Below are 17,465 nucleotides of genomic sequence, written 5' to 3'. Positions count from 1 at the left end.
CCCTACACCACTGTCTCAGAGTAACTTTCCCATTCTTAATTCTCAAAGCCCTTTGTGGTTAACATGCATCTTTTCTTCTCAACCGTTTTTTTTTTTTTTTGAGCATCTCATTATCTGATGGTTACATTTAGATTTTAATGCCCCGTTGATGGCAATATCACTTCTTTTGTAGCAGTAATAAACTGCTGCAGAAAAATTTGGTTCCATGCAAAAAGGTAAAGGAGGAATTGCATTACTCATCAGATATGTATTGGACTGAAGAGTACATACGTATATACTTATTCAATAATGTAGTCAAGTAGAGTGTAAAAGATGCTAATAGCTTTGATACTGATGAAGCTACATACCTGTACAAAGTAGTCAAAAAGATACTTAAGTACAGTAACTAATTACATTTACTCAAATACTAAAAAAAAAGATCATAATATTAATTTGCCAAATAATTAAGTGTGCTTGTGTGTGTGTGTGTGTATATATATATATGTATATATATATATATATATATATATATATACATACACATGTATGTGTGTCTATAGGTATTTGTGTGTGTGCTTTTAACGATTGCTGTAATGAAATGTCTTCACTCTTAATTTTATCAAGCTTAGTCTTAGCATGCATTTTGTGTATGCATTGTGGTTATATTATTAACACAGTTGAAACAATTGACTCAGTTCACTTCCATTGTAAGTGCCTCACTGTAATTACTTTTTTTTTTTAAGAAAAGGAGGGATGGGTCAGAATTAATTTTTATGGTAATTAATCAGTATGGTCACAAATGCTGATAATGCTAAAACACATTTCTGGATTGCCATGTATGCCGTGTATTTATTGTCGGGGCTTTTGGTGATACGACAGTAAAACGAAATCTGCTTTTAGAGGAAACAAAATATAAAAAATAGTGCTGAAGACAAGCAAGAATTACAAAAAGAATCAGAGATATCACAATGCTCGAAAGAAACATGTGACACAATAATTTGAAAATTTTTGTTTTCACTTTTGCCTAAGCTGGATGGTAATGTGTGTGTATGTGTGTTAGGTTTGAGTGGTGTTCAAGGCCTAAGAAAGCAGGTGCAGTGCCGCTGGAGTGTTATAACCGGATTTCAGGAGTTCTCTTCGCCAACGACCGTTTCCAAGTCAGTACCAACAAACTTACCTTCATGGACCTGGAGCTTCAACTCCGTGACAACAACACCATTTTTACCAGAGTGCACAATGGCCAGGTACAGAAACGCACGCCTGAACTCTGAAAGACACGTGTTTAACACTGCTTACATGCACATGATTGAAGGCCCAGTTCACACAGTCTGTGCTGTTTTATCCAGGAGCTGCGGGTGAAGATTGAGAGGGAGTTTACAAACTGGTTAAAAGAATGTCATGAGCGCTTCGATAAGCAGGTATGTGCAAGGCCAGGTATGCAAAGTAACTGCACAATAAGTGCGTTGTAAGTGCCTAATGCATGCTTTTGCATGTATAAATATTAAATATTCGGTGAGGAAAATCCCCCAAATCAAAGGCATTGCATTTATTTTTTGACAGATGAAAGCGTTAAATACTAAACATTAAAAAAATTGGCTTTATAAGTCAATAGATGTGTTGTTCTTTAGTATTGTTATTATTATCATACTAAACACAAGCCTATTAATCAACAAGCAATGAATTTTGTAACTGTGTTGCCAATAAATAGAAGCACCAAAGTTGTGATGCTTCCATAGTTATAACAAAATTGAATTATATTCAAGGGGTGGTTGATTGCGATTTAATCGCGATTCTGTCTTCTAACGATTCTAATGGATTCACAAGTTTCAAAATCAGTGTCTAAAGCAGCGGTTCGTAATCGTGTTCCTCGCCTCCCCCTGCTCTGCACACTCTCTGCTCTGCATCTCTCTCTCTTGCTCATTCAGATTATCAGCTCAGCTCCAGCAATGAACTGTTCCAATTACACACTTTGTGTATAGACAGACAGATATTTTTCATATAGCTATGAAAAGTGTTAAACATGGACGCGTATGCGGTTGCCGTGCTGTATTAAAGCTTTAATCAGGATAAAACCGTATATTAAAAGCTAACAGAAGCAGTAGCGTTTACAAATAACAGCGTATCTAAAAGTATGAGACAACAACAAACATAAAACATACCATTAAGAGCCGTGTGCTTGCACAGATTCTGCTCGATCCTCTTCAATAATATCCTCTGCATCTCAATTGGGCTCAAATTGATAAGCTATATTGACGACGGCATTGTTTACAATACAACCGGAGCACATGCCGCCGAGGTGAGGGGCGGGACGTTTAGAGGCGCATTAGAGGCGGTTTAGCCAATCACAACACACTGGGCTAGCTAACCAATCAGAGCCCATCGCGTATTTCTGAGGGAGGGGCTTCATAGAACCAGGAAATCATCGGAGTGTTTAAAGGAGAAGGGATGGAGCGGTGTAGAATAAAGGTCAATTATGTGAATAATAATGTTTTTTTTTTTTTTTAAACGGAGCATTAACACATGTTAGACTGCACCCCATAAACACAATGAAGCCTAGAAAAAAACAGTCAACCACCCCTTTCAGTCACTCAATTATTATATTCTGGTTAGACATAAAAATGGAAACAACACATTTTTTTTTTGTCATGTTTGCAGGTGATGTTTCAGGGATTTCTGGGTTCGACGACGCGTACAGATGTTGCCACCAAACGTCTTCAGTCACCCTGGGCTCAATTCCACACCATTAAGTGGGATGGCAAGACTTACAAGAAAGGACAATGTGTGAGATCGAGTAGTTTTCATATTTTCACACTTTGTCATAGACGACACCAGTTTACAGGAGTCGTGGAAAATAACAGATTACTTTTGCATCGTAACTGAATGTGAATTATTGAAAGACAATTATTGTAAACAAAATAAAGCTGGACATTCTGTAAGTGTGGTGATTCCACAGTACTTCCCAGGTGTTGTGAAGCGTCATACAGACTGTATAAATGTGTAATTAATGTCTTTAGTTGTGCCAAGAAAGTCTATAACATGAAAATGTGTATATGAATCAGGCCATTTATTAAATTATGAATCATAGGTTGTAATTCGAGTCATCCCAAATATTGTCTTTTACATCTTTAGGTGAAGTCAGTGAAAACAAACCCCGTCTTTGTTGGCTCTATAGTTAAGTTCTTGCTCTACGGAGAGCATGAAGGAGATGTGTACGGCACAGGAGGATATGTCCAGGTTGCTCTGGTGAGGATAATTCAACTCACTCGTCCATTTACTCTGAATGAATGCAGTGCGGTCTTGTGTTTTTCCTCCGCCTCTGAGTGTGGTGGAAAGTAGGTATGCACCCATATGTAAGCCGATAACTATGGAAGCCCGTTTCCGCCACTGAATAAAAAATGTAAAAAGGTTATTGCGATTTTTTTTTTTTTTTATCTCACAATTCTGACTTATTTTCTCGCAATTGCAAGTTTATATCTTGCAGTTCTGACTTTTTTCTAAAAAAAAAAAGCGAGTTTATATCACAATTTTGAGAAAAAAGTCAGAACTGCAAGATATAAACTTCTCGCAATTCCGAAAAATTCTCGTAATTCTGACTTTTTTTTCTCGCAATTCGGACTTTTTTCTCACAATTGCGACTTTATATCTCACAATTCTGACTTTAAAACTCGCAATTGCGAGTTTATATCAGAATTGTGAGATAAAAAGTCGCAAAATAACCATTTTTTATTTTTTATTCCGTGGCGGAAACGGGCTTTCATAGATAACCGATATGCTGGCCAATACATCTTAATCTAAATTTTTATATAATCTTTAAGAGTCTGATTACAAAAACAAAAGTCTCACCATTAAAAGCCACGTCCCAAGCACTTCAACATAAATCAAACATATCCAGTACAGTAGCCTAGTTTGAACCAATGTAAGTTGGTAGCTGGTAACACTGCCACATAGTGTTGTCACGGTACCAAAATTTCAGTATTCGGTACCGATACCAGTGAAAATCCTAACACGCATATTTTGGTTACACAGTTCATTTGAAAGCCTCTGATGTGTAAAAATAGTAAATACCATTATGTCCTCCTGTTTTTTACAGTAATAAAAGTTATAGGAACATTAAATAGTTAAAGAAATAATTTTAAACAAAATTAACAAAAATCATTCTAATGCTCATTATATTAGCTTATGCTAACGATTGGTTGCCAGGTTTTCACAGCAAAACCCGCCCAATCGCGTTTCGAGGGGGTCCCCCGTAAAAAATCGCGTTCCGGGGATAAAATACGCATGTTTTGGTGGGGTTCCTTTACCACTGGTACTTAAGAACACCTGGCACCGTAACGTTTTCATTTTTTTAGTACCGACTTGGTACCGAAATACCGGGTCTTTTGACAACACTACTCCTATTGTCAACTTAGTCCAAAAAAAAATACATCCATTGCCTTACAAATAAATAACATGAGGCATAAATAATGCATACAGGTCATTGGACAACATTACTTGCGTATAAAGAATCAAAGTGCATGTGCCATGGATATATCAGGTGGAATAGCCTCTGCACGGAAATAATAAAATGATTTGAATTAAACTTTTTAATATTGCTGGTGATAATAATGAGAGGAAGATAAAAGTTGTAGTTATTATTAATAATGCACCAATGTTTTTTTTGAAAAAAGAAACATCTTAAGTTAATATTGCTGTTTTAGCTGCATTTGTTAGAGACTTAATTAGGCTATATGAGATTAATCAGATATTTATTAAAACTAAACATTATATTACAACTTATATATGCACAAGAAGATGCAAATGCACAAGTGAACTTAAACTAAGTTATGCGCTAACCAGAATGTGTACACCGACATGGTGGCCGATATATTGTGCATCTCTAGTCGAAAGTGTGTAAGCTCTATGTTTTTAATCTTTTGTGGCTTTTTACTTCGGTGTACGTCTCTGTGATGTGTTTTCATAGGAACCAAAGGAGTTGTATGATGAACTGAGGATCATTCCCATCTCTAAGATTGACAGGCTGGCTGCAGCCGCAACCATTAAGAAGAAAATCGAGGATGAGCTCGCAAAGTAAGACCTGTCGCTGTAATCTGTACTTCACCTTAACCGTAAAGAGAATTAAAGGGCATCTGCTCTGAGTTTGGGTCGCTTTATTGTGCATTTGGGAACACCAACCATCTTCCCATACATAATGAAATGATTATTTTATGTTTTATGTAGTTATTATTTGTTTTTAATAACAATAATATCATTTATAAATAATAACAACACACATTAATAACACACAAGTATATCAATAACTAAATAAAACAATAATTATTTAATCAAACTATAATTTCATAGCTTTATAGTTTAATTTGTAGTTAAATAAAACTGCTGCTATATATACTGAACTATAATTAAAGGAACACTCCACTTTTTTTGAAAATAGGCTAATTTTCTGACTCCCCTAGAGTTAAATAGTTGAGTTTTACCGTTTTCGAATCCATTCAGCCGATCTCCGGGTCTGGCGGTAGCACTTTTAGCTGTAGCTTAGCATAGATCATTGAATCTGATTAGACCGTTAGCATCTCTCTCAAAAATGACCAAAGAGTTTCGATATTTTTCCTATTTAAAACTTGACTCTTCTGTAGTTACATCGTGTACTAAGACCGACGGAAAATGAAAAGTTGCGATTTTCTAGGCCGATATGGCTAGGAACTATACTCTCATTCCGGCGTAATAATCAAGGAACTTTGCTGCTGTACCATGGGTGCAGCAGGCGCAATGATATTACGCAGCGCCTGAAAATAGTCCCCAGCATGCTCCCTGTGCAAGCAGGTGGTCAAGTTGGTTATGTTGACGGAAATTAGCCTATTTTCAGGTGCTGTGTAATATCATTGCGTTCCTTTAAATAAAAATATAATACTAATAAAATGTAATAATAATAGTTATTATTATGTAGCCATATTGATATATGAGTACACTTTTGTGCAGTCATAAAAGCAAACACAGCAAACCTGGATTTTTTTTTTATCGCAATCACAGTTTTTATTAGAAAAATCGCAATTAGATTTTTTCCCCAAATCTTATAGCCCTAGCTTATTCTGTTATTTTCAACGATACTCAATATAAAAAAGTCTTATCCAGGTACCCTCCTCTTTTAGTGAATGAATTATAGGCCTACATAACTAAGCACAGTGTGAGATTTAATTAATTTTTTTTTTTTTTTGGGATCAGACTTCCAGATCAGCTGAGGGTTACGTGGCCTGAGGGAAACACCTGGGCTGAGAATGAAGCTCGACCGGCTGGCACACCCATGGGTAAACAAACTCACTCACACACAAACACCTTGCCGTGCAAAACTTACCGTATATGTATTGGCCGAAGACATTAAAGGAGTAGTTCACTTCCGGAACAAAAATGTACAGATAATGTACTCACCCGCTGTCTTTCTTTCTTCAGTCGTAAAGAAATTGTTTTTTGAGGAAAACATTTCAGGATTTCTCTCCATATAATGGACTTCTATGGTGCCCTGAGTTTGAGCTTCCAAAATGCAGTTTAAATGCAGCTTCAAAGAGCTCTAAACAATCCCAGCCGAGGAAGAAGGGTCTTATCTAGCGAAACGATTTGTTATTTTCTAAAGATATGTACAATTTATATACTATTTTAACCTCTAAACTCTATGCATTCCGGTTCATGACAGTTAGGGTATGTCTAAAAACTCCCATCTCATTTTCTCCTCCAACTTCAAAATCATCCTACATCGCTGTTTTACCTTTTTTTGTAAAGTGCGTTTGATCTTCTTTGCAAGTTCACTTTGTAAACACTGGGTCGGTGCTTCTGCAGCGAAGTAGGATGATTTTTCCTTTTTCTCCTCTATGATTTAAGTTGTAAGTATATAAATTATAATTTTTTGGGGGAAAATAACCGATCGTTTCGCTAGATAAGACCCTTCTTCCTCGGCTGGGATCGTTTAGAGCTCTTTGAAGCTGCATTTAAACTGCATTTTGGAAGCTCAAACTCAGGGGCACCATAGAAGTCCATTATATGGAGAGAAATCCTGAAATGTTTTCCTCAAAAAACATAATTTCTTTACGACTGAAGAAAGAAAGACTTGAACATCTTGGATGACAAGCGGGTGAGTACATTCTCCGAAAATTTTTGTTCCGGAAGTGAGCTACTCCTTTAACTCATAACTTTATTACATTATTTAAAAAATCCCCCATAATATACTCTCATCAAAAACAGCTCCTTCATCTAATCTTGTACCAACAGCACTACAGACCTGTATACTCTAGTATAAATCTGTTCTTGTTCAGGTCCAGTTAAAGTGGAGATTTTGAACAAAAAAGGAGACTCGATGTCTCGGCTGCCCGTGGCTGGCACTACTAAGAAACTGTTGATTGAGCTGAAAGTCATCTGGCACTGTGAGTTGTATTTAATACATTATTGTTTGTAGTCAGTGCATGATAATTTTATCATGTTTTTTTGTATGCCATGTGTATGTTTTGTATGCATGTGTGTATATTTATATATGCAATGACATGAGTATTGTTCGTATATATTTTTGTAATGTTTATGCACGATATGCTTGTGACATACAGTTTTTTTTTTAATCTGTTTCTTCCTTCAGCTCCTAAAGGGGACGTCCAGACGAACTCCCACATTGGTGTTCATTCATCCAAGTGGGAATACTGGTTCAAGCCCATGGGTAAAAATCAGCGAATCATCACATGTGTTCATATTCGATTCCATTGATTCGCCATAATTAACCATCAGCAGGGCAAAGTACTGCTGGTGAATACGAAAGCACATGAACAGAGATATCAAGAAAAACAGACGAATCTTGGATATGATCCATACCAGGTCCATTCGTGGACATTTAGATGCATCTAATCCACAATCCCGCTCCAATTATAGCATTGCATGCAGAGAGAGGCAGATATGGATTAAATATATAAATGTGGATCTAGAAATCCACTGCTGTTACTTTGCACCACTGATGGTCATAAATATGGCAGGTGATTGGGAAAAAGTAATTAATTAACATGAACTAACAATAAAAATACTTAGCTTTTATTAATCTTAGTTCATGTCAGTTCCAGCATTTACTAATACATTTTCAAAATCAAAAGTTGTGTCTGATATTATTTAGTGTACCTGAGCTAACATGAACTAAAAATGAACTAACATAAAGATTAATTAATGCTGTAACAAATGTATTGCTCATTGTTAGTAATGTATTAACTAACATTATCTAATTGGACCTATATGTATCTTGTAGAATTTTACCATTGTTAGAGTTTAAATATTTTGTACATGATTCAAATATGCTTTATTAATTTAATATTAATGCTTAAAAAAAAACAAAAAAAACAGTTTATTTATGGAAAAATTGGTATTTTTTATGTAAAATGTATTTTTTATTTAAATGAGGACTTACTAGCACAGTTTTTGGGTTTGCTGTACTTCTCATAGAATACTAAGTGAGTGTTTTTACTTCCAGAGAATCTCAGTAAGCTTGGGAAGTACACGCTGCATCTGCAGACCATGCTGAGTGACAACTCGGCCAGCGAATGGGCCGGAAAAAGACTCCCCAACCACACCCTCAAGTTCTCCATTAAAGGTAAAACAAACCAACACACTGGCCCTGTTCACATCGGTGCTGAATTCAGAACCGCATACTACTCACTGTAAAAATAGTAAGAGTAGTATGCAAGTACGTAGCTGCGAACTCAGAACTTGTTTTAAGATCCTTCGCAGGTGATTAGGTGAGCTGTTTATTCCTGGAAGTATAGTGTCTTCTGTGTTTTTTGTGATCGCATTCGAGTTGAGTTGACATTGTTAATGTGTGCTTCTAAAGCACAAAATTTTAAAGTATAAAAATGGTGTGTCCTCCTTGCTTTCTTGCTTGAAATTTGCAAGCAGAAACCCATTGATTTTTTCAGTTTTTAGTGACTGCAACGTGTATATAAGAGCCTGAATTTGATAAATATTTGTTGGTAAATAAAAATTGCAAAAGAAATGATAATTTTGAGCGTTTTGGGGAGAATTTTACAGTTTGGGTCACTATGAACCGTCATTTTATGGGAAAAGCTGCTAAAATTAAATTGTTCTTGTGTATTCAATGAAAACACACACGTTCTGAATAACATGAATAAATAATGACAGAATTTTCATTTTTGGATAAACTATTCATTTAAATAGCTAAATTTAAAAAAATGCTGTTTTACGAGTGAAGCAGGGTTGTTATAGTTAACTAAATCTATAGAAAAAAACATTTTTGTTACTAGTAATAAACTGTAAACTGTCCATCTTGAAATTTTTGTTTTTAGTAATAAAACTAACTGAAATAAAATAAGTTATTTTATTTCAGCTAGTTGCAAAGGCAAACGTTTCTCATTAGTCTAACTTGGGGGGAAAAAAAACTGAAATAAAAATTCATCAACTTGCATAGACATTTATTTAAAAAAAAAAAAAAAACCTAATTAAAAAACAAGAACATTACTTAACCTTTACCTACAATTAAAATCAAAATGGAAAATATGAAAATTTAAATATGAATAATAACTACAGTAGTGTCTCAGTGATGCTAAAATAACTCTGTTAGATGCCGTGTTAAATTCTCACTCTTTGTCTTCTTTGTTTCTCCAACAGAAGGTGAAGCAGTATCTTTTGTTCTAGGCATCATTTCCTCTCCCGTCCATGTCGGAGTTCCCTTCAGTATTCCTCTAGATTTTAGGGATGAGTTTGATTATCCCACCCAGCCACCCTGTGACATTAAACCCCAGCTGGAATGTAGGTAGGTCAAAGTATAGACACACAAACTCTATAGAGATCGGAGTACACACTGTAGAAATGTCCTAACTTTGTCTGACCATTGATTTAATCCTTTCCACCCTTTCCTGTTACTGTTCATTGCTTTATACTGTTATTAACCAATGTTATTCTCAGCATTCATTCTCAGACACTTGACATAATGCTCATCTGTGATGCTTCTGTTTTATAATGTATCAAATAAAATGAGAATATGTTGTCTGAAAGCCACATTCAAAATATGAAACTGAGTGAAGCGATGCGTGATGGGTTAGGTTTGCTTCAGAATTGGGACACTTTGTGCAAAACAAATGACAATTCTGAAAACAAAATAAGCCCAAAAACAAACCAACAAACTATGAACACAATGGCATATCTTAAAATAAAATAAATAATTCGGAAAACAAAATTCTTAAAGCAAAATAACATTCAGGGTTTCTGCAGCTCTTAAAAAGGTTTTAATTTGCCCTTCCACAAATTCTAAAAAGATCGTAAATCAGTTTTAAATTGATATAGTCATTAAATTATGCATGCATTGCGTAAAAACAATTATCTTTGTTTTGTTTTCCAATACAAATATCTAAACATCCTTAAATCAAGATCCATTTACTTGAGATGCAAAATGAAGACATGAAGTCTTGTAAAAATAAAAAAAACTGAACAAAATTCAGTGAGTTTCAAAGGGGTATGAAAACATTTGTCCCTTTAAATTAAGAATTTTCTGAGCCCATTGGCAGATATTTTTCTTGTTTTAATCATAAACTCAATTTCATTTTGACCAGTTTCTCAGAACACAAGACTTCTTGTCATTTTCCTTCTTAGGTAAATGCATTGTGATATAAAAATCTTTAGACATTTGCACTAGAAAACAAGTGCAAATCACTTTTTTGCAGTGTGATCAGAAAGTAATGCAATACATTTACACTTGATGGTACAAGACATTTAAATTTAGAGACCATGTTGTATTGTTCCATTTAATTGATTTCTTAAATATTCATTACTTTATCCTTAAAAGCTTTAAATGGTCCTTCATAAAACCTGCAGAAACCCTTAACTGAATTAATATTGAATTGATTTAAGAGCTTATGAAGAGCTTTTTTAGTGACACCTTCTGTAGGTTACCTTAAAAGGTGATGATAATTGACTATCTTTATGTGTGAGTCATTGAATTATTCACTCAACCAATTCTTTAATAAACAGAAATGGTGCTACTGCATTTTTTGGAGATGTGCAATGATTAATTCTGTTGTGGTTTTGTTTGTAACAATTTTATTTGCAGAAAATTGTCGCATTTAAAATCATATTGAATAATGCACTCACTTCATATGCACATGAATGTGAATTTCTATCTTGGAAGTATAGTTTTCGTGTGTTTTTCTGATGGTAAAATCTCTCTCATTAGTTCACTACAGCTAAGTTATGAGGGAATCGCATTTGGGACCACTTGTGTCATCAAAAATGTGAGGGCCATGGGAAAGATCAGTCATCAAAACAAGGTTGGCAGTGTGTTGCATATAGTTTCACAATAATCACAGATGGTCATGATTCTCAAATGTTGAGTTAAACCGTAATAACTGAAGTGTTGGAATTAATCAGAGCCAGTGTTTTGGTGTAATTAGTTACTAAGTCATTAGTTACTGTAATTTAATTACTTTTCACTTGAAAAAGTAAAGTAAGGGATTACTCTTATTTTTTCTGTAATTTAATTACAGTTACTTCTTATGTGACTGAACTTAAAACTGTGTATAGACTGTAGAACATTTATATACAAAACAATAGTGGATTTAACATCAACTTTTAAAATCTAACCTTAAAGTGCATGCTTTTTATGTACTCTTCTCACTTCAAATACTTTGGTGAGTTAATAAGAATATTGGTAGCACTTTAGTGTCCAATTCTCACTATTAACTAGTTGGTTATTAGCATGAATATTACTGGGATATTGGCTGTTTATTATTACTTTAAAAAACACATATTAATGTCTTATTCTGCAAGACCTTATTCTAAATCCTTAATCCTACCCAATTCTTAAACTTAACAACTACTTGACAAAGTATTAATAAGCAGTAATTAGGAGTATATTGAGGCAAAAGTCATAGTTAATAGTGATAACTGGATTCTAATCTAAAGTGTGACCAGAATAATTTATGTAGTTATCTATTATTATTTGAAAGAATTAAAATAACCGTTTCATGTCTATCCTTGAATCATTAACTTGTCGAGGTTGATATAGGATTTAGAAAGTAATTAGTAATAATAAGTAATTAAATACTTTTTGGAGAGAGTAATTTGTACAGTAATGAAATTACACTGTTGAAGATGTAATTAGTAACTAGTAATTAATTACGTTTTTAGAGTAACTTACCCAACACTGCTTCTTCAGAGCATAAACTAATCACAAATAATCAACATGAAGGTATCTATGTATGTTAATCAAGAGACAAAGGGTTATTCGATTTATTTCTGAAATCTGTGCTCAAGATTGTATTTGACTGATATGGTGTATATGATTGTGTAACCAACATATACTGTATTATGAGAACGCTCTTGCTAAAAAAATGCATGAAGGTTTTTTTTTATATTTGCAATGACGCTATTAGTACAGCACTTGGATGTGTGTGATATTTTTAACAGATGTACACAGTGAAGGTGCACATCCCAGGACTGAAGCAGGACAGTCAGTCTCTTCAAATTGTATTGCAGCCCGGTATGACAAACAACACAGAAACTGCAACAGAAAGAGGAAATATAAAGCAGTATGTTAAAAACAAGGTGACATTTATCTTCCAGGCCCTCCGCACACTCTCGTGGTGTTGCCAGACGGTGATGTGCCCTCTGTTGAGAATCGAACTCCAGCAAACTTCAGAGTTGAGGTTCACGATGAGTACCAGAATATCACCACTCAGCCTAAACTCACCGTCCGCTGCCAGGTAGCACTCCTCGACAAACACACACCACGTATTTACTGACTTTTAGTGACTTAGCAGTTTTATTTATTTGGTGAATGCACACACATTTACTTAGCATGCATATTAGCCCGTCTAATTGGGGACATGCTGTAGACTTCTATTGTTTTTATATACCGATAATTAAAACATTTAAAGATTAACTCAGGGTTTCTCAATTGTGGGATCGCGACTGGTTGGAAAGCTAATAATTTAACTGAATGTAAAATCAAAATAAATTAGTGCTGTCAAACGATTAATCGCGATTAATCACATCCAAAATCAAAGTTTTGTTTACATAATATATGTGTGTGTACTGTGTAAATTTATCATGTATATATAAATACACACACATGCAAGTATATATTTCAGAAAAATATGCTATGTTTATATATTAAATATATATAATATACATTTTGTGAATATAAATATATACATGTAAATACATATAAATATTTTCAAAATATATACTGTATGTGTGTGTATTTATATATACATAATAAATATACAGTACACACACATATATTATGTAAACAACATTTTTTATTTCGGATGCGATTAATCGTGATTAATCGTTTGACAGCACTAAAATAAATAGATGTGGCTGCACATTTGATTGAAATAAAACAGATCTCTATATTACGGTGGCCGAGAGAGCTCAGCGCACTGCAACTTAAGAAAAAACATGCAAATAGAAAAAGCACCAGCAAATTAAGTATACATCTTCATCAGTTTGACAGCACATGTGCTGCAAATACAACACAACCAAAAACAGAAACGCGCTGCAAATACTCACAACACAAACAAATACAAACGCGCTGCAACAACAGAAACACGCCGCAAATACAACACAACCAGAAATGCGCTGCAAAAACAAACGCACTGCAAATACTCACAACACAAGAACCAAAACAAAAACGTGCTACAAACAGGGTTCCCACACTTCTTGAAAGTACTTGAATTTCAGACATACGGATTCAAGGCCTGGAAAGTACTTGAAAACAAACATAGGTCCTTGAAAGTGCTTGAATTAAATTTGAAATAAATGTAGTTTATGGCGCTATTTAAAAAATTGTCCTATATGTTCTGTCAAAGACCGAACGAGCGGCACTAATGAATGGGGGTGGAGATGGGGGAGCGCGAAAAAAAAAAAACGTGTGTGTTGACGCGCAGCCTAGAGACCTGAGCGGGACAGTTTTCTTAAGCCCGCTCCCTCTGAATTTCTGACCATTACCGCCCACTCCCGCAACGTGTGTGTCACGCTCCTGCACACATTCTTATTGTCTTATTGTATATATTTCATCAACGAAAATAGTTCCAAATATAATAACAGCTGAGCCGCTGCGCATCTCTAAAAGCAAACACAGTTTTGGATGACTGTTGCATGTTTCACCTATTGCATGTTTCGTTTAATTTAAACTTTTGTTAACTCAATTTTATGAAAGACCTTCCATTGAATGGCACAGGACTACAGTTCATCTTTTGAATGGTAAATGTGTGTTTGTAGTTGCTGGGAGCCCCTGATCTGCCCGTGGATGTTGTGGACTGCAGTAACACCGGCTCTGGACTCCTGCTGACCAAACCACTTCTGCTGAAGACCGTAAACGCTGAGCAAATCCTTACTGCTAAGTTCAACATTCCTGTAAGATGCATCATTTGCTATGTGTTTAATCTGTTTACTTACTGCATAACCAATATATTATTATTAGGGATGCACGATATTGGATTTTTGCGGATATCCGATATTTGTTTTTTATACGAAAACTCATTTTTGCCGATACCGATATTGGTATTGATATTGGTGCCGATACCTATATTGGTATTGATATTGGTACCGATACCTATATTGGTATTGATATTGGTACCGATACCTATATTGGTATTGATATTGGTACCGATACCTATATTGGTATTGATATTGGTACCGATACCTATATTGGTATTGATATTGGTACCGATACCTATATTGGTATTGATATTGGTACTGATACCAATATTTATTTTTGTTTGGAAACAACACCAAATCTCTCTTGTGCAGAGATTCTAAACAAATTATTTTAAATTTTAGTTAGTTTTTATCAAAAACTTATTTGTTAGAATTAAACACAATAATGAAGTTATTTTATAATGAGAGTACATTGAAAGCTTTGAAAATAATTATAAATCAACTATAAATCAGTCACATTTTTTCAGACGGATGCAGTGGTAACCTTAATGTTTTATTTAAAGATTTAACATTTGTAGATGGTCTAAAGAAAAAGAGTTTCAAACATTCTTAAAGTTCATTTCAGAGCTCGTAATCTGTTTGAAAAAAGAAAAAAAAAACATCTGTTTGAAAAAAGAAAAAAAAAACATATTACACATTAATAAATAAATCTAATTTACAAGTGTCATGTTTGTGATTTTTATTCATGTAAGCTATATCTTCTGACATTTAAATAAAAACCTACTCTTGATTTTACAACATCAGTTATTGCTTTATTTAATCAGAAATACAATCTTAATTTTAATTGTGCATTTTACTTTCATTTTATTACAAGTAGGCCAACAGTGCCCCCTAGGGAATTAAAACTTCTTACCTGACGGGCATTCTCAGTTCAAATGCAGCGATCAAAAACAGTGAATCTAATCACCATTCAGGCAAAAAATTGTTTAAAGAATGACCACAATGCTGACTTGATCTTATCACTAGCACACCCTGTGCTCATGTGAGTTATTCGTCTTATCGGCAAGACATATCGGCAAAATGTTACATATCGGACCGATGCCGATGTTTACATTTTAAACCATTATCGGCCGATTCCGAAATCATTCCGATAATATTGTGCATCCCTAATTATTATGGAAATATTTCTTTAGCTTTTAATATTCAGATGCATGTTGCTTTGTGTGCATTTAATCCAGATACAAAATAAACAAAAAAATGCATATTTAATAGGCATGCATATTATATTTGTGACTTTAAGTGTTTGCCATCAGTGTTTTATCAATATTGTTCAATTTGGCTGATATTAGAAGCAAATGATACTAGAACTTTTTTCAATAAAAAAAAATTATATTTTATATTTATATAAAAGTATTGATAAATGATCTGTCTTTTCTACTTTAAATTCAAATTTAAGAGTTTGATTTGTAGTGATTAACTATTTTGTTAAATTTTGTTCTTCACTTTTTTTAAGAATAGTGTGTGGTGTTCAGAATAAGGGTTCAATTAATGCTCGTAATTGTTTTTTGTCTGCTTTGCTATGTGTTTAAAATATAGATAATCAGCATGCTGTTTGTATAAAGCCACAGCGTATATCTATTTTACAAATGAATGATTCATCTGTGCATATGTTTCCTTTTTTTACATTTTTTACCTCATAAATAAAATTACATTGACCTTACATGCCTCCAACTCAGAGTTTAACTGTTAATGAATCTTTCATAAAAGTACAGTGTATTGGTGGTTTAATTTTGCCATTTAACTTGAGTTTTTTTGTGTTTTTATGTGCATGCAGAACCACAGGACAGTGGCGTGCGTGGAACGTAAGCTGCGCGTCTTGCCCAGCTCACGAATATCCCGTTTGGAGGTCTACAGACAGGAAGAGGGCTCTGATGATGTCATGGTGCTGCAAAACGCCGAGCGCATTGATTGGACGGCAGGAGACACGCTAGGAAACCTGCGCTTCAGACTGTATGATGAGGGCAATAGACTGGTTTCCCTTCGGCCAAAACTCACCAGCATGATTAAGGTTTACTTTTAGTGACTAAATCTGTTTGCACTGACATACTGTAATACTCGGCCCCAAAAAATGAGTCACAACAACATGAGCGATTTAACAATATTAACAACCTTTTTATGACAAAATATTCGAACACACAAAATAAATTAGATGCATACGTTAACATTCATCAATGATTTGGGTGTCATAAAGTAACAGTTAACAATTTTTGTAGCATTTATCAATCTGCTTAGGGCCAGTTTTACTAATAGCTTGCGCCTGCGCAAACCGTCTTTTGGCGTTAAAATAGTACTGTCAGGTTTTACTAAAGACGCGCAGTGAAGAATTGGCGCTGAAAAGGCGTGGACACAGTGATTTTTGCACCTGACCTTATTGAATATGCATTTCTAGGAGTTTCCCTTTCAGACGCAAAATTTATGTTTAATAACATTATTTAACGCCCATAAAAAGCATGTCTTAAACTATTTTGCACTTGAAATGGATGCAATTTGTTGCTAGGAGAGGCACTGCAGAGAATAGATTTTTCCACATGTATTAATTTATTTGGAAAGAACACATTATCCGAACATATCGTTTGCCAAGCCATGTTATTTTTAATTTGCTTCAGGAAATAAAAGACGACTTGGAACCCTCATCTAGGAGTCACGCAATACCAGGTCATTCAAAACTGTTGGAACCCTTCATTTTTTGGCCTCCGGTTCTTTTCGACGTACTGTGGCTTATTTATTTCTTTATTGTTTATTCGTGACTAAGCTAATTTGTGCTGCGCTTGGTAAATTGCATATGTAAATTAGATGTTGCGTCTGTGTGGTTTAATTTGCGCGTTGTTAGTAAATCACCCACAGAAATTTCCACGCCCAAATTTTTTGCTGTTTAGTAAAACTGGCCCTAAATGTTAATTTGCAAAAAATACTACTGGTAATGGTTGTCTTATGCTTATACTATGTTTTTTATTTGTATTTATGTTATATTATGAATAGGGCTGCACGATTAATCGCATGCGATATTTAATGCGCATCTT

The 17,465-nt window shown here is 34.5% G+C and overlaps 1 protein-coding gene across 1 annotated transcript in view; it reads left to right on the top strand.

The window, feature by feature from the left end:
- LOC107691829 (structural maintenance of chromosomes flexible hinge domain-containing protein 1-like) overlaps positions 1-17,465 on the top strand; it is a 58,673-nt gene that overhangs the window by 17,497 nt on the left and 23,711 nt on the right. Inside the window, 15 exon segments of the mRNA XM_016490638.1 lie at positions 1,040-1,223; positions 1,326-1,397; positions 2,635-2,760; positions 3,109-3,222; positions 4,940-5,046; positions 6,196-6,278; positions 7,278-7,385; positions 7,592-7,669; positions 8,465-8,584; positions 9,616-9,760; positions 11,177-11,270; positions 12,409-12,481; positions 12,565-12,704; positions 14,227-14,361; positions 16,220-16,453. Of these exon segments, the coding sequence (XP_016346124.1) occupies positions 1,040-1,223; positions 1,326-1,397; positions 2,635-2,760; positions 3,109-3,222; positions 4,940-5,046; positions 6,196-6,278; positions 7,278-7,385; positions 7,592-7,669; positions 8,465-8,584; positions 9,616-9,760; positions 11,177-11,270; positions 12,409-12,481; positions 12,565-12,704; positions 14,227-14,361; positions 16,220-16,453 (1,813 nt within the window).

Source organism: Sinocyclocheilus anshuiensis, unplaced genomic scaffold (genome assembly GCF_001515605.1).
Source record: "Sinocyclocheilus anshuiensis isolate Anshui unplaced genomic scaffold, SAMN03320099.WGS_v1.1 scaffold206, whole genome shotgun sequence".
Classification (NCBI taxonomy): Eukaryota; Metazoa; Chordata; class Actinopteri; order Cypriniformes; family Cyprinidae; genus Sinocyclocheilus; species Sinocyclocheilus anshuiensis.
Note: the sequence above shows the minus strand (reverse complement) of the source record. Positions and strands in the feature narration are given on the sequence as shown.